Source organism: Rhinoderma darwinii, chromosome 10 (genome assembly GCF_050947455.1).
Source record: "Rhinoderma darwinii isolate aRhiDar2 chromosome 10, aRhiDar2.hap1, whole genome shotgun sequence".
Lineage (NCBI taxonomy): Eukaryota > Metazoa > Chordata > Amphibia > Anura > Rhinodermatidae > Rhinoderma > Rhinoderma darwinii.
The window spans coordinates 20,514,935-20,534,045 of NC_134696.1; the positions used below are offsets into that span (position 1 = coordinate 20,514,935).

The 19,111-nt window shown below is 39.2% G+C and overlaps 1 protein-coding gene across 6 annotated transcripts in view; it reads left to right on the plus strand.

Annotated features, from left to right (window-relative positions):
• ACOT7 (acyl-CoA thioesterase 7) overlaps positions 1-19,111 on the plus strand; it is a 129,479-nt gene that overhangs the window by 78,587 nt on the left and 31,781 nt on the right. For all 6 annotated transcript variants that reach the window (XM_075839452.1, XM_075839456.1, XM_075839455.1 and 3 more), the window contains one exon: positions 17,598-17,714. In XM_075839452.1, coding sequence (XP_075695567.1) covers positions 17,598-17,714 — 117 coding nt within the window. The remainder of the gene's footprint in view (positions 1-17,597; positions 17,715-19,111) is intronic.

Here is a 19,111-nt window from a genome sequence, read left to right on the forward strand (position 1 = left end):
ACTGATTTACAGGCTGTATTATAATCTAAAGCTGCATTTACATTTATGCAGGCTTTGGAGCTGAAATCCCCCATCCCTTGCTGGCTCACATAGCTTGCTCTGTGATTTGCATTATGGGAAGTGTTGTTTTAACCGTTTTTCTCACTGCATTGTAGGAGCTCAGCTAAGTGGTTAGGGGTGTGTCTGACAACAGGCTTGTTGTCTGTTTCCAATAACAACCAGAACTGACATGTGGCTGTGTATGGCTGCTTGCTATAAAGTAACCATGGGATTTTTCAGTGCCTGTTAAAAAAATATTGTAACGTTGAAGAGTGTTTTAAATAAACTTAAGCTTCCAGACATTTGTCATGGGGCCATGTAAGTACTGACTGACAGGGAGACCAACAGAGGACAGTGTAGATCCACTGTGTTACTAAGGGATTAGGTGTAGAGCTAAACTAGGGAGCTAACTAAGGGATAACTAGATTTTCATCCTTCATCCTCCGCACGGAGGTGTGGACTTGGCTGCTAGTATCCCCAGAGTAGTCTCCCATAGTAATGGCCGATGTGCACGGGTGCAGTACAGAAAAGCAGATCAGGTATAGCATAGGTCAGGTGCCATTAAGGAATGGTCAAAATTCAAGCGAGAGGTCAGTTACAGGAAATACAGGTATAACATGATGCAGGGTACAAATGGCATGCTAGTGTAGAAACAAATTGCTCAGGGAGTGGAGTGAGCGGAATATTTTCTAGCTTGGGAAGCCGGGGGGATTTTTGTTGCACACCGGCCCTTTAAGAATAGAAGGGTCAGCACACGCACCCTAGCCCTTTAACAAGAGAAGGCTCAGTGCTAGCCCTAGCAGAAGCAATGGACAAGGCAGGCGGTTAACATCGGCGGCGTAGGATGCCGCCAGCAGCAGAGACCTGAGGAGAGAAACGGTGCCGGGTAGAAGGGGATCTCCTTGATCTAAAGAGGGCATGTCAGATATTTGTTAAAACACAAAAACATATAAAGCACCCTATTAATTAGACGATGCTTCTTAAAATCTAAATGATCAGTAATCTTCCCTGTGTGGATGAAATTAATATTGGGAAAAACGTTAGTCCATTCCCTTGTTTTCTTTTTAACTTTTTTGTTTTTCAGATTTTTCCAGGTTTTGTACCTGTGTAGTCCCTGAGCCCTGTAGTTAGTCCTTATTTTTTTTTTTTTGTAACGTCGTTTATTTTGTTTGATTACTCGCCGTGTTTAGCATTTTTATCACATGTTCAATTTTTCTCGCCTTTTATGAGAATCGCACTGTGAATTTTTTTTTTTTCAAATTGGAAGATCTGCTGAAGATTATCATTAGATGACTGATTACTGGTCCGCTGCAATCACATGCCATTGTGGGTAATTCTGTATTTCTGTCCTAGCACCAAACACGGAATAAATTCATCATTTTTACATTTTAAATAAAGTCTGTGATATTAATAGATTTTTATTCTTACGATGTTAGTGATTATTATTATCAACGAATTGTGGGCCCTTGTAACATTTAAAGAAATTGGGCTGCGCAACATACTTTCAGCATTTTTGGGAAAAATTTATGTTTTTGTTTTTTTTCTCTCCCTGGGAGACCCATTTAAAGGGCCACATGTCAATTCTGCTGGTTGTCAATGAAAACAGCCCAAACAGTTTTTTTTTTTGTCAGCTCTGAGGCTTCCGTTTTCAAACGGGTCCAGATGAATCCCATTTACTTATAATGGGGTCACCTTATATGGGGGTCCAATATGTTAACTTAGTAAAGCAAAGATAAAAAAAAAAAGGACAATATAGTGTCAAAAAAGAACAAACAAAGCAAAACACAGTGATAACCCAAAACTATGCATCCTCTGTATCAAAATGACGTAATGGAAAGGGGAACACACTTTAAATATTGATTGATTTAAGTCCAACATTGTGCTATAATTTGAAAAACAGACACTTTTTTTTTTCCATTTCCCCAAAAACAAAGAAAAAAATACTAATAAAAAAATAAAGCCTGAGGGAAAAAAAAAGCACCTGGTTTCTTGTCAGAAAAATACACTGGTCCTGAACTGGTTCCTATTATTGCTATTATAATTTTATATTTATTTTTTATTCTAAGAATTCAAAATTTAATTTTTTCTAAAAAACAAATTTTGGCAAATTTTGTAAAAAAATTTATGGACCTATAATTTACTTACATATTATTATTTTTATTTTTTTTATTGTACCTACAACATGAACACATTTCAGTGAGCCCATCGGAAATATTTTTGTATTTTTTTTTTTAGTTTTTTTTTTTTTTGCTGATGTAATGACATCATTTTATTTTCTCATGAGCACCTACAACCGAAGCCTCCGTGCTCTTTATGGTGAAAATAAAATCAGTTTCCATAGTAACCCTTCATTATCAAGCAGTTACTCTGCTTTAATTACACATCTCCAGACAGTCATTTAAAAAAAGGCCACTTTTCAAAATGGAATATATTTGCGGGTTTATATATAGAACATGTTCATAATATCTAATAAAATCCAATCCATTTTCTATTAGGGAGTTATTCCATTTTAGAAATCCCTATGGGTATTGTTTTATTTATTTTCCTATCTTTTCTAGAAGTATTTTATTTTTTTTAATTGTTTTTTTTATTTTTTCCTTTCTGCTTCTCTGGGAGGGATAATTGAACATGAGTCATAGCCACAGTACATTATTAAATGACAAATGTAGATTTTGTTTTGGGGAATGATCTAGATATGAAGACCCTGTGCTGCTTTAGATAATAATTACTTACAAAGTGTTTTGAGACTTTAATTTGACAAAGTCCCGACATCGTTTAGAAATATGCCTCAATGGCTAACTTAAAGGGGGTAGAACAGGTTTAGAAAATCATGTCTGATTTCTTCCCAGAACAGCGCCACACCTGTCTATAGGTTGTGTCTGGTATTGCAGCTCCATTTCAGTGTAGCGAATAGGACTGAGATGCAATATCACACACAACTTGTGGCCTGGTCTGGCACTGTTCTGGAAAGAAAGCAGACCTGATTTTTTTTTAATCTTGTACAGCCCCTATTAACCCCTTAAGGACACGGCCAATTTTAGCCTTGAGGACAGAGCAATTTTTTTTACATTTCCCTCTTTGCATCCCGACGCTCATAACGCTTTTATTTTTTGTACGACGTAGTTGTATGAGACTTTGTTTTTTGCGGGACGAGTTGTACTTTATGTACGTACCATTTTTTGGTACAAATACATTATCGTTTCATTTCTATAAATTTTTCATAAAATGCAGAAAAAAGCAGTTGTGCAGCAGTTTTAATATTTATTTTTTTTACACCATACACCGATCATCATAAATAATGTTCTACATTTGTTGTACAGGTTGTTACGGTCGTGGCGATACCAAATATGTCATTATTATTTCATGTTTTGGGACTTATATTTTAAAAAGTTGATTTATTATAAAAAATGTGTATTTCTGTGTATTTTATTTACTTTTTATTTATTTATTTACCATTATTTTTTTTTTACATTCATTGAACTTTTTTTTTTAATCCCAAAAAGGGATTTATCATTTTGATTTTTATTTTGTAACTGTAATGTACTGGCATAGATCTATATGCCTGTACATTAGCCTGTTACTGATCGTACACAGGCAGTTGTTAGGGCATACCTCAGTATGTCCTAACAACAGGAAATATGTTCAGACAGCCCTGGGGTCCTTCACTGGACCCTGGGCTGTCTGGCCATATGAGTTATGGGCTTTGATCGCGTCACAGTTATTTTCTGTGACGCGATCAATGTGCAGTCCCCTCTCCTTGAACGCCGCGATCAGCTGTCATCGCGGCGTTCAAAGGGTTAACAGCGGAGAGAAGATGTTTCTCTTCTCTCCGCTGTCAGAGCGGGGCCGTGGCTGTGTATTACAGCCGTTGCCCCGCTCTCGATCGCGCGCACAGACGCGCGCAGGGACGGCTGTCACACAGGACGAGTATGCTCGTCCTAATGCGCGAAGTGCTCGCCGCTCAGGACGAGCATACTCGTCCTGTGTCGGCAACCAGTTAATGGTGTCTTAAAGGGATTTTCCAGTTTCTTTAAATTGATGACCTATTTTTAGGATAGGCCATTAATTTTGGATCTGTGGGGGACCGACTCTCTGAACCCCTCGGTGCATCCCCTTCATTGTTTACAAGGCACAGCTCTGTGCTTTTAGCATTCAAGTGACTGGGACTGAGCTATAACGCCTGGAGCAGCCGCTACTAAAAGTACGGAGCAGTGTAAACAATGAAGTGAGGGCCACAGCCCCTTCAAACAGCTGGTCAGCGGGGGTGCCGGGAGTCGGACCCATCCAATCTTAGGATAGGCCATTAATTATAAGGATCCAGAAAATCATTTTAAGAAGAGATTGTAGAGGCCTTTTTCTACAGGCTACGTGGCCGGATTACACATACGTACTAATTACTAATCTTAATTACTTATTATTCTTATGACCATTTTTTAATTGGCCCGATTTGGTATCCGCCACTACCTGGTGCAGTAAATTATGTCATTGCCCAGGGGTTGCATGTGAATTCTTCTCCTTCAACTCTTCCTTCCATTACAGTCATAATGCACAAACCAGGCATTTCCATTTTTTAAAGGACTTGTACCCCTTATTTTACAAAAACTGGGTTCATGTTAAGCTTTTCTTGTTGATTGAAACGTAAAAGGCACCATTAATGGGGGTGTCTAAATGCCAAAGTTATTGGATCTCAAAGATTCATCTTTCACGTTCTATTTCAGACTACAGTTAGGCTGCTGTTCCTATGCTGCATATAATAAAAATTTGCTGCCGTCAGTGGTGGAAAGTGGTACTACAAGTATAAAAGGGGAACATTCAAATAAGGTGAACATCTCATTCCATATTAAGGGTTTATACACATGGCTGTATAACGGATGCATGTTGGACAAAATCCATAATAAAGGCACTATAGGCCCATACTGTAAAAAAGTAATGTCTGTTTGGAATCGGAGGCACAGAGTTTTGTTTTTTTTCACTAATCTGTATCCCCTTCCTTCACCTGAAGTATTTATGGAGGCACTCTTTCCTAGAAGCAATATAGAACTGTAGGGACTTTGTGTGCCGCCTTACAGTGTCCTTCACATGGCTTTGTTTTGTATACAATGCATAAGGCAGTGATGCCCAATTGTAGGCCCCGGAAGGGGGCATGTGGCCCATATGTGCCTGATGTTTGTTTGGATCCTAAACCCGAGGGGTAGGCAAATGCATATGGTGCAGTTGTCTTCCCCAGGATAATGATCGGACATGAGCGCTCCTGTACCCTGAGTGATCGGCCCAACCAAAAGGAACAGCAGAGCTCCCTTGTTTTCTCCTCTGGAGATGGTAAAAACACCAGAGTGCCTCCATAACAAAGTTCAATATGTATCTATGTATGGGTTATTTTTTATTATATGCTTCAGATCCGTGTTGCCTCCATATGTATTTAGCTTACCCCTTGACGTGGCTGAATGTGATGTGTGGCCCTATGGTGGAGTCCAGGGCAGCATTTGCGGTCCCCAGAATGTGTCCGGTTGACCATCACTGACCTGAGGTGGGTTTTATGTGTTTCCTCCATCTTCAGTTCCTTTACAACAATTCTATTATAGCAATCCATGTCTGATATGGAATCAGCCACCCTCTCCTTCATCCCCCACGCCCCTATTATGTAGAATATAGGGTGTCTCCTATAATTATCACATTACAGGCTTATCTTTACTTCTGGGAATGAAAAGGCGGAATAATGGGGGTCCAATATGTTAACTTAGTAAAGCAAAGATAAAAAAAAAAAGGACAATATAGTGTCAAAAAAGAACAAACAAAGCAAAACACAGTGATAACCCAAAACTATGCATCCTCTGTATCAAAATGACGTAATGGAAAGGGGAACACACTTTAAATATTGATTGATTTAAGTCCAACATTGTGCTATAATTTGAAAAACAGACACTTTTTTTTTTCCATTTCCCCAAAAACAAAGAAAAAAATACTAATAAAAAAATAAAGCCTGAGGGAAAAAAAAAGCACCTGGTTTCTTGTCAGAAAAATACACTGGTCCTGAACTGGTTCCTATTATTGCTATTATAATTTTATATTTATTTTTTATTCTAAGAATTCAAAATTTAATTTTTTCTAAAAAACAAATTTTGGCAAATTTTGTAAAAAAATTTATGGACCTATAATTTACTTACATATTATTATTTTTATTTTTTTTATTGTACCTACAACATGAACACATTTCAGTGAGCCCATCGGAAATATTTTTGTATTTTTTTTTTTTAGTTTTTTTTTTTTTTGCTGATGTAATGACATCATTTTATTTTCTCATGAGCACCTACAACCGAAGCCTCCGTGCTCTTTATGGTGAAAATAAAATCAGTTTCCATAGTAACCCTTCATTATCAAGCAGTTACTCTGCTTTAATTACACATCTCCAGACAGTCATTTAAAAAAAGGCCACTTTTCAAAATGGAATATATTTGCGGGTTTATATATAGAACATGTTCATAATATCTAATAAAATCCAATCCATTTTCTATTAGGGAGTTATTCCATTTTAGAAATCCCTATGGGTATTGTTTTATTTATTTTCCTATCTTTTCTAGAAGTATTTTATTTTTTTTAATTGTTTTTTTTATTTTTTCCTTTCTGCTTCTCTGGGAGGGATAATTGAACATGAGTCATAGCCACAGTACATTATTAAATGACAAATGTAGATTTTGTTTTGGGGAATGATCTAGATATGAAGACCCTGTGCTGCTTTAGATAATAATTACTTACAAAGTGTTTTGAGACTTTAATTTGACAAAGTCCCGACATCGTTTAGAAATATGCCTCAATGGCTAACTTAAAGGGGGTAGAACAGGTTTAGAAAATCATGTCTGATTTCTTCCCAGAACAGCGCCACACCTGTCTATAGGTTGTGTCTGGTATTGCAGCTCCATTTCAGTGTAGCGAATAGGACTGAGATGCAATATCACACACAACTTGTGGCCTGGTCTGGCACTGTTCTGGAAAGAAAGCAGACCTGATTTTTTTTTAATCTTGTACAGCCCCTATTAACCCCTTAAGGACACGGCCAATTTTAGCCTTGAGGACAGAGCAATTTTTTTTACATTTCCCTCTTTGCATCCCGACGCTCATAACGCTTTTATTTTTTGTACGACGTAGTTGTATGAGACTTTGTTTTTTGCGGGACGAGTTGTACTTTATGTACGTACCATTTTTTGGTACAAATACATTATCGTTTCATTTCTATAAATTTTTCATAAAATGCAGAAAAAAGCAGTTGTGCAGCAGTTTTAATATTTATTTTTTTTACACCATACACCGATCATCATAAATAATGTTCTACATTTGTTGTACAGGTTGTTACGGTCGTGGCGATACCAAATATGTCAATATTATTTCATGTTTTGGGACTTATATTTTAAAAAGTTGATTTATTATAAAAAATGTGTATTTCTGTGTATTTTATTTACTTTTTATTTATTTATTTACCATTATTTTTTTTTTACATTCATTGAACTTTTTTTTTTAATCCCAAAAAGGGATTTATCATTTTGATTTTTATTTTGTAACTGTAATGTACTGGCATAGATCTATATGCCTGTACATTAGCCTGTTACTGATCGTACACAGGCAGTTGTTAGGGCATACCTCAGTATGTCCTAACAACAGGAAATATGTTCAGACAGCCCTGGGGTCCTTCACTGGACCCTGGGCTGTCTGGCCATATGAGTTATGGGCTTTGATCGCGTCACAGTTATTTTCTGTGACGCGATCAATGTGCAGTCCCCTCTCCTTGAACGCCGCGATCAGCTGTCATCGCGGCGTTCAAAGGGTTAACAGCGGAGAGAAGATGTTTCTCTTCTCTCCGCTGTCAGAGCGGGGCCGTGGCTGTGTATTACAGCCGTTGCCCCGCTCTCGATCGCGCGCACAGACGCGCGCAGGGACGGCTGTCACACAGGACGAGTATGCTCGTCCTAATACGCGAAGTGCTCGCCGCTCAGGACGAGCATACTCGTCCTGTGTCGGCAACCAGTTAATGGTGTCTTAAAGGGATTTTCCAGTTTCTTTAAATTGATGACCTATTTTTAGGATAGGCCATTAATTTTGGATCTGTGGGGGACCGACTCTCTGAACCCCTCGGTGCATCCCCTTCATTGTTTACAAGGCACAGCTCTGTGCTTTTAGCATTCAAGTGACTGGGACTGAGCTATAACGCCTGGAGCAGCCGCTACTAAAAGTACGGAGCAGTGTAAACAATGAAGTGAGGGCCACAGCCCCTTCAAACAGCTGGTCAGCGGGGGTGCCGGGAGTCGGACCCATCCAATCTTAGGATAGGCCATTAATTATAAGGATCCAGAAAATCATTTTAAGAAGAGATTGTAGAGGCCTTTTTCTACAGGCTACGTGGCCGGATTACACATACGTACTAATTACTAATCTTAATTACTTATTATTCTTATGACCATTTTTTAATTGCCCCGTTTTGGTATCCGCCACTACCTGGTGCAGTAAATGATGTCATTGCCCAGGGGTTGCATGTGAATTCTTCTCCTTCAACTCTTCCTTCCATTACAGTCATAATGCACAAACCAGGCATTTCCATTTTTTAAAGGACTTGTACCCCTTATTTTACAAAAACTGGGTTCATGTTAAGCTTTTCTTGTTGATTGAAACGTAAAAGGCACCATTAATGGGGGTGTCTAAATGCCAAAGTTATTGGATCTCAAAGATTCATCTTTCACGTTCTATTTCAGACTACAGTTAGGCTGCTGTTCCTATGCTGCATATAATAAAAATTTGCTGCCGTCAGTGGTGGAAAGTGGTACTACAAGTATAAAAGGGGAACATTCAAATAAGGTGAACATCTCATTCCATATTAAGGGTTTATACACATGGCTGTATAACGGATGCATGTTGGACAAAATCCATAATAAAGGCACTATAGGCCCATACTGTAAAAAAGTAATGTCTGTTTGGAATCGGAGGCACAGAGTTTTGTTTTTTTTCACTAATCTGTATCCCCTTCCTTCACCTGAAGTATTTATGGAGGCACTCTTTCCTAGAAGCAATATAGAACTGTAGGGACTTTGTGTGCCGCCTTACAGTGTCCTTCACATGGCTTTGTTTTGTATACAATGCATAAGGCAGTGATGCCCAATTGTAGGCCCCGGAAGGGGGCATGTGGCCCATATGTGCCTGATGTTTGTTTGGATCCTAAACCCGAGGGGTAGGCAAATGCATATGGTGCAGTTGTCTTCCCCAGGATAATGATCGGACATGAGCGCTCCTGTACCCTGAGTGATCGGCCCAACCAAAAGGAACAGCAGAGCTCCCTTGTTTTCTCCTCTGGAGATGGTAAAAACACCAGAGTGCCTCCATAACAAAGTTCAATATGTATCTATGTATGGGTTATTTTTTATTATATGCTTCAGATCCGTGTTGCCTCCATATGTATTTAGCTTACCCCTTGACGTGGCTGAATGTGATGTGTGGCCCTATGGTGGAGTCCAGGGCAGCATTTGCGGTCCCCAGAATGTGTCCGGTTGACCATCACTGACCTGAGGTGGGTTTTATGTGTTTCCTCCATCTTCAGTTCCTTTACAACAATTCTATTATAGCAATCCATGTCTGATATGGAATCAGCCACCCTCTCCTTCATCCCCCACGCCCCTATTATGTAGAATATAGGGTGTCTCCTATAATTATCACATTACAGGCTTATCTTTACTTCTGGGAATGAAAAGGCGGAATAAAGCAATAATCTGGTTTAGTCATCGGAATAATCATATTTTCCAATGCTGGACAAAATTTGACCTTTTGAAACAAAAAAGAAATCAATGTCACATAACTGGAACCACATGTCGTACATCTGTTCTAATGGAATATTTCTAAGCTCCCGTAACTGCAACCAACAGCTTGTTCTATTCAGTTCAGCCACGTTTGAGTGTTTGCCAAAAATGTCATGTTAAAAATGAAAGTTTCCAAAGTTTCAGAATCCTGTGTCTTAGATAGATAGGATAATATCTATCTATCCTATCTATCTATCCTATCTATCTATCCTATCTATCCTATATCTATCTATCTCATATCTATCTATCTCATATCTATCTATCTCATATCTATCTATCTCATATCTATCTATCTCATATCTATCTATCTCATATCTATCTATCTCATATCTATCTATTTATCCAATCTATCTATTTAGAAACCTCCTGAATCCTCAAAAAATTCACCAGATTCACACGAACTAGTGAAAAATAGCAGTTTTTCATATCCGAGATGCACTCGTGTGGGTCCCGTCTTCACGGATCCCCATAGACTTGAGTCTATGGAGGGATCTGTGAAAACGGAACAAAATAGGACATGTTCTATGTGTCAACGGACCCTTCACACGGTCCATTGAAACAGCCGTGTGAACGGCCCTATTGAAATACATGCGTCCGCGTGACGACCGTTGTTTGTAATGCCGTCACACGGACGTATACTGCAGTTGTCTGAATTCGGCCTTAATGGAATACAGGGAGGCTGGGGAGGAGGGAGATGCGGCTTCAGATTCTCTCCACTAAGGGCCTTTTACTCGATCTTTTGTCATTGGTTGCATCTTTTATGCTGACTTAAAAACGATCATGTCCTTATATTTACCGGAAACCGCACGAATGTTCCTGGAGAAAATACCTGAATATTCAAGTGTTCTAGACTATGTACACCATTGAAAACTATTTATTTTTTATAAAACCGTGTATCAATGCGTTTGGTGCAACTTTGTAATTACCTTTTATTAAAAAAACTAAATTGAAGTAATGTTTAGTTTGAAAGCCCCTTTAAAGGCTATGTACACCTTTGACATCGTTTTAAAAAAAAATAGAATTGTGCAACTTCCTAAATATATTTTATTAAAAATTCTTTACTTTTTGAGATACTTAGATGTGATCGGTAATATCTTGATCCTGCATGTTAGAGACACAGGACCCGCTGACACTGAACCCATCAGTCCCACTGACCTGACAGATACAGGTTTCAGCGCTAGATACAGCTGCTCTGTATACAGGATACAAAGCGGCTGTATCTCAAAAAGTAAAAATAATTTTTAACAAAAAGTAATTACAAAGCTGCACCAAACACACACACACACATATATATATATATATATATATATATATATATATATTGTGTGTGTGTGTACGTATGTTACAGGTTTCAGCGCTAGATACAGCTGCTCTGTATACAGGATACAAAGCGGCTGTATCTCAAAAAGTAAAAATAATTTTTAACAAAAAGTAATTACAAAGCTGCACCAAACACACACACACACATATATATATATATATATATATATATATATATATATATATATATATATATAATGTGTGTGTGTGTACGTATGTTTTCAAAGGTGTACATAGCTTTTAATGACTTGCTCATATTAGCGATCGGCGCTCGTTTTAGCAATCTATCTTTCCGTGTAAAAGGACCCTAACTCTGTGTGAGAAGGCGGCATGCTGTGAGAGGGGAGGGGGAGCAGAAGTGCGGAGACAACTGATTGACAGTATACTGCACATCTCTGTATCTCTGTGGGATGTGAGGCCAGCAGAGAATTACAACAAAGTAATGGCAAACATCAAACCAGGGAGAGACGGCGTTTGCCCATTCAGTAATCATATCGGAAAAGAAATATATTTAATAGAAATCTACAGCCGCCCAAAAAGTGGCTGTATTTTTTTTGTAATGATCGGTACCCTTGAAGGCTTAGAAAGGTATATAAGGGCTCACAGCCGTACTGTGCCATGTAACCCGCTTAAAGATGTACACACATGTTTTTAATATTATCTAGTGGTCTTGGGGCCGTATCTTTCCAATTAACTGTTTGGTTTTTTTTGTTTGCTTTTTTATTTTTTCTAAGTACGAAAGCCAAAGGAATGTACCTTGTTCTAGTTGTATTTATTAACCCCTTACTGTAGCAGCTCGTAGGGCATTCTGCTGCTTCTCCCAGTTTTCTGTTTACTGTGGTGCATGATGTTATAGCCATGCGGTTAACGTCTCATGAATACGGCTGCCAATAATGACTACCATGGTGTAATCACTATGGGCGGTACATCATCATGGGGGGGAGCCATGATTATTTGCTGTGGTGACGCGACACGTGGTCGGTATGGACGGCAGGTCGGTACATTAATTTTTCGGCACGTAAATTGACCTGCGGTGCGTATTTGAAAAAACCGCAGCATGTCAATGTATCTTGCGTTTCCGCTTCCGAATTGTATCTGGCTAGTTCTGAGAAAAATCGCAGCAAAACCCACAGCATGAAAACGCTCCGATTCACGCATGAAAAACGTAAAAACTGCATCAAAAAAGTGCAATCTGGTGTGGTTTTTACCTGGGTTTTGGTGCGTATTTTCTGCAGCAAAATACACAACGTATGCATGTAACCTAAAGTTTTTTAAATGGATGGCCCTTCAAAGCATGATTCATGGGTCCGACCCACAGGACCCTACGGATTAGCGAACAAAGGGGCCAAGGCGTTCTAGTGAGCATCGCTGCCCCTGCAATGTTTATCTAGGCACTGCAAGATCCATACGAGTGTGGCTGTGACTGGTACTGCAGCACAGACTGTTTCCGGAACAGCCACCATTGGATAAACAATCTAGGGGCGGTCCAGCGATCCCTTCGTTCTGCTTATTGGTGGGGGTCATGGGGTCGGACCTGAGGATCCTAATTTTAGGCCAGCAAAAGAAAATAAGGGACAACCCCTGTAAGATATGGCTCAGGCTCTTTGTGGTTTTGACATCTTATATACAATTAAAACACTGTAGCAGAAGCGAAAAAAAAAAAGCTAACGGGATGGAAAGAAAGTAACATTCTGCACGTTTGCCAGTATTCTAGATGGTAAAGCGTGTGAAACGTACTGGTCATTAGCAGCAGATTCTACCTGACAGATACCGCCATTCACTTCCACTCCTTTGATGGCTGGAACGGTAAGATTGTCATCATCTAATATTGATGTGCTGGCTTCAGGGAATTGAGTTTCTTCAGAGACATCTTCGAAATATGATAAGGACCAAGAGCTGCCAAGATTTTCTTTATATATAAGATTACGGTGTATCTGGACATGTCACAAACGAAAACTGAAAAAGAGCGCCTTAAAAAAAGAAAAATGAAGATATTGCTGCGCTTGTCCTTCACTGCAGACGTTCCAGGTCTGAAGATTGTCTTGTCTCTGGCCCCTTTGTTCTACCCTTATCCTCTTCATTTGCGGCTGAGAATTGTGGGTAACCATAGATTTTTATTTATTTTTTTAAATGTGATAATTAGACATCTCTTTAGATAACCAGGTCTGTTTGTGACCTTACAAGTGATGTCCACCACACCATGTCAATACTCAGATACAGTAATCTCTGCTGATTAACTTCTTAATATATCTTTATAGCGGTCGTAGCTCTATTTTACTGATAGAGCTGCAAATCCCCTGCAAAGTCTTAGCATTAAATAATAAAACTATGGCTGCTTCCTGCTACCACTAGAGGGAGCTTAAGAGCTTACTGCATACTGTTGTATTATTCAGTTCAATGTAGTATGCAGTAAGCTCCTATGCTCCCTCTAGTGGTGTCTCCAGAAAGCTAGAATTTTAACATTTATCTCTAGCTATGCAGGGGATTAGTCGCTTTGTATTGGCACAAAAGAGCTCCAACCATTATAAAAAAAAAAAATAATACAGTATATTATCATTACCATGTGACTCCTGAATGTTAATATCAAGAGTTCTCTTTAATGGGGATGAGCTGCAATACCATGCACAGCCCATAGATGAGTGGTGCTTTTTTCAGGGTAAAAAGAAGACCACTTTTTTCTAATCCAGGACAACCCCTTTTAAGACATTTTTTGTTTTTCTTTAGATATATATAATCGTATTACCCCCAGATATTTATTCCCATGTTGCACTGACTATTCAGATACTGTGGGATCTATGACCCTGCAGACTTTTTTTTTTTTCTTCCTTTTATTATACACTCCTGACACACAGTTGGCTCAACCTAATCCCACAATGATACACAGATGTTGGTATATCCGGTACAGCATACATCTGGGACATCTCTGTAACTAATAACTGATCGTGAAACATTCAGAAGTACAATAGCGGAGAGTGTAACAATACATTCTGCTCCGTACAAGTTCTGGAGCGCTCCACCCTCACAGAACTAATGTAAGACTGCAATGCAGCTGCTGGGGATTCAGTGTTTCTGGGTACAGTAGCTGATATTTATATGCCAACAATTTAAAGTTTTCCTAGCAGATCCAGATTTTGGCATCTTGAGTTGCCCTTGTATTGTCTGGTTTGTAGTTAGAACGGCAGCATTACCCAATAAGACGTGTTCTAGAAAGCAACATGGATTACATTGGGGGCACTGAGGCTGGCACTCTGGAGAATAGTGCCATGGTATCCGTGCTGGATAATAGGGATGGCAAATGCCCTGAGGTCCCCACCATCTCCACCACATGGCTTAGGATGATATATTTCTAAACCCAGGACAAGGGCACTGCTATCTGGATATTTGATATCACTCTTATTTAGGCACTATATGGTGGTATTATTAGGGTGCTGTATTATTTTGCCATTTTAATTATATTTTTAGGCTTTTCAACCTGGTTTTCCATGGAAAAAAACCTCAATGTTTTGTCCAGAGGCTTTCACATTGATCTGACCCTGAATGGTGTTGTTATGGGGACTCATTTGCATGGGACTATTATGGTGTCACTGGGGCATGGCACTGCTAAATGGGTGGTGTGGCTGGCAATCTATTCCAGGAGACCCCCATAAATTGCAATTGTGGATTGATGAAAAAAAAAAAAAAAAGGATCTGAGATTAGAAAAATAGGTCTGCTTTTTGGCCTGTGTTAAGGTGAAGAGGGCTGAGCTGCAATACCAGACACAATCCATGTGCAAAGGTGGCGCTGTTTCCTTATAAATAACAGATTTAATGGACTGCAGAATTCTGCTTTTTAGAGGCACTCTTCATCCTGATCTTCCTGGCTCATAAATGTAATGGCAGGTTTACATAACTGGCTTATGTACTAGGACTAAGAGGTAGAACAAAACTCTGCACAAGGAGACATCTCGGGGACCTGACTTTCCAGAGACAACCTCTGTTTGCATGAACTTTTAGGGCATATGGACATCATACACGGGGGTCCCACGCTCTGGACTTCCCTCTATTATCGAGAGTGGAGAGCCACCAACAAAGAGTCTCTCTCTCCCTCTCTTTTTCTCAGTCCCGGCCTGGCCTTGTTTTACGTATCGGCTATTCATTTGACTGGCCGCATGTAATACTACATTTTCCCTCTAGTGGCCGCTGCAGGGGAATTGTATGGCCCTCCGCATCTTACCTGGCGGTAACTTCTGATCGCTGGTGATTTCTGAAGCCAGACCTACGGTCATCCGCTGAATCAATCTGAAGTGGGATTGTTGGGATGAGATAACCCCCTTTAAGGGGAAAAGTGTCTTAACATGAATAGGAGACTGATGGGAAAATCTTCAGTGGCTTTTCCCTTGTAAAATATTCTCAGACCCTTGACCGTCACTGTGCTTAGAAATGATAGATTTATTGCAGTTCTAAACATGGAGGCCAACGCTGGATCTTAACATTCTGCAAATAACATTCCATCGTTGATTAAATATTGTAATAAATTCCGTGCAGATGTTTCTAAAATAATTCTCTTTGCATTAAACTTTACGGCTGCACCGGAAATTAGAATAAAATATATTTAAAAGTAAATTGACAAAGTGAGTACAGCCGGGGTAGGGGTGCACTTATATAAAGCACGGATATATGGGAACAGTGGTTTTAAAAAAACTATAGGATTCTTGCTGGTTTTTTTATTATGTGAATTAGTAAATGAATACAGACAGTTGATTGGATTCAATGGGCAACACCGATTTCCCTCCTGGATTATCGGACCTTCATAGAAAAGTATATAAAACTTGCTTGTCAGGGTAGGGAATTTTCAGGAAGACCGCCCAAAATAAACTCTGCTACTATATGTTTTATAATCCGAGCAGTCTCATTTCCTGCTTTATATTGAAATTCAATGGAAGACACGAAAGTCAGATTGTCAGATTTTCTGAATTATTAGATTAAAAGGATTTAACTTTTTTTTTTTTTTTCTGCAATTCTTACAAATGCATAGAATTCCGATTCTTCTTTATTTGTGTTTTCCGAGGTCTTCCTTGTGTCGTGTCAATTTCATACACCATGTGAATTAGATGGTCTTCAATAAATTAACGTCATGATGTCTTTCCATCTCCTATGGTAATATGTACATGGAGCAGCAGCGATTTATCATTCTGTCAGGAGAAAGCTCAGCCGGGAAGCGGTTAATATTCTTGGCACTGTGATCTGATTTGTTAAGGTGTTTTTGGAATGACTATTTTTGCATACTACCTGTGACGAGCTGAGGTGTGAAATGGATCTGCAGACTGTCACACACAATCTGCACATTATCCTTCTCCGTCAGATCAGCTCTGCTACAGCACTCGCTGAATTACTGACGTTTACTCGCAACCAATTAACTTTAAATTAGAAAAAAAAATCTTCTTTCTTTTAATAATGCAATTTTCCTGCTAATGAAATGTATGTGATATTAAAATGTACTTGATAGATACCATGATAGGGACACTGTAAAAACCATAATTTGCCATATCGATTCTCAGTTGTAATCACGATATCTTGTGCCCCTGCTGCCTCTTGTAGGTATCTGGGTAACAAAATATCTGGCAGAATGACCCGGGGTTGTTGTCTCGGAAATCCAGGAATGGAATTGGTGACAAGCACACATTTTCTTATCTCTGTTGTAAATCAGCTGTGCCCCTTTCTACATTGCTGCAGAAATTGTATACAGCTTGTGGCATGCATGCTGCTGCACAGCGCGCAGTCTGAATCCTCTCCTGTGCCTTAGAACTGTATCTGTGGCCCACCAGCATTCTGCTCACAATTTGGAATGATCTATTCTACTATAGCTACTGATAGATGTGATCTGGCCACATATCCATATGTAGAGCTTGGGCAAGGCATCATGGGATATGTACTGACCAGGGCTACTGCCTGCAGTACATGTCAAGATGACAAAGTGCTACTGGATTATGCTCGTGATGCTAGTATCAGGGGCGACACTACTGTTATTTTCATGAATAAGATTTATGGACAGAGCACATTCGTTTTGGCAGTTCTTTTGTTCTGGCGTTGTATTCATGAAACGGGTAGATCAGGATGATCAGTGCTATAGGTAACTCAAAGGTGCAGTGAAAGGAATTGTAGATGGACGTGAAAAATAAAAAAGTAAGTAAGCAATGCTGCTCCTATGAATACAACCTATAGGGCCTCCTGGAATAGCTCCTTAAAGGAACTCCTACACAAAACCTATACACTGTGTTATGCCTAGTGCTGAGACTGTGGGGGCGGAGCATGACACAGTGATTTTCCCCTTGGTGTTCTTTGAATCCCCGTGTTATGCTCCGCCCACTCAGACCCTACAAGGTTACATTTATTTATTTAAATATTTTCATTTTTATTTCTTCTTAGGTGTTACCATGAAACTAATGGATGAAGTGGCCGGGATCGTAGCAGCTCGACACTGCAAAACAAACATTGTTACAGCCTCGGTGGACGCCATTAACTTTCATCGCAAAATTCAAAAAGGTTTGTCGTCTTACATTTGTATATCATAGCTCTAACCAATAATAACCTTGTTGTTCATGTCTGGGCCCAATCGAGCAACTATTCTGTAAGTATTGGGTCCATGGGCCCATGGCGACCCATAGGAAGGGTCATTTGATTCCATATTGATGGCATCTTGGCTACAGATATTCATTGGACCTTTTTATTATAACATTTAGACATTTGTGCTGGACATAGTAACCAGTCAAATACCTGCTTTATCTTTTTGAATTGCAGTAAAAAAATGGCAGAAAAAAATCTAGTTGATGTGGACGATACTTTCCTGGCTCAGGACCCCCCTCAATGAGCCAAAACGGAGCTCCTGTTCTGGCGGACTTGAGCCGTTCATGTGTTACTACATTGACGGGCCATTCATTTGAATGCCCGCCATGTAATACTCCATTTGCCCTGCAGAGGCCACTGCAGGGAGAATGCCTAGCTGGCTGCGGCTTCCCCAGCAAAAATAGTGGCTCCTTTCTGAAAGTGGTTTTCTTTGAGATTGTGAACTCCAATGGGTACAGGGACTGGTGTGAATAGTGACAATCCGTACAGCACTACAGAATATGTTGGCGCTATCTAAGCTATGGGAAATAAATCCTCCGATGGAACATACCAATTTTTTTATATATGTATCTATGACAAATAACCTTCATATGTATACAACAATAGTATGGGTACAGCCAGTACGATCCGTACACAGAAACCAATACAGTCTGTAACCATAGAAATATATATATATATATATATATATATATATATATATATATATATATATATATATATACTGGATGTCAGGGATTACGCTACATTTCACCAGCAGATTACAGTTCTGTCCCCTTTAACAGAAGTGACTGGAAGATAAATGTTTCTGTGTAATGTATGTTGATGGGTCTTCAGGCAAATATTGCTAAATTGCTTCCCACTGAGCACCAGAACATTTTCTATTATTAATGTGATTGTGTTTTTAAAGAAGCCCGTAATTTCCGTAACGCAGGGATTAATTTAGAAATCACAATTTAATTGAGAAAATAATTTTCCTTCTGTAATTAAAAGGTTACAGGAAAAGATGAGGCATGTGCTAGGAAGCATCTTAAGTGATTCCAGCAATGTTTCCGTGCACAATGTCATCCTCCGACTGCTTACCCGCACCAAGTCTGATACGAACCAGCCGATAGATCAACTGGAGACTCTCAATCTATTAGATCTGTGCTGCTGGTGATGAATGAAAAACATAGTCCATATACAAAAAAAATCCAGATTTTTTTCAACTGACATCTAACTGCACTGTGGACCCGAAACGCGTTTCGAAGAAAATTATATTATAGGCCACACATCATTTGTTGCTTAATATTTTCTTATGTTATATTCTCTTTATTATG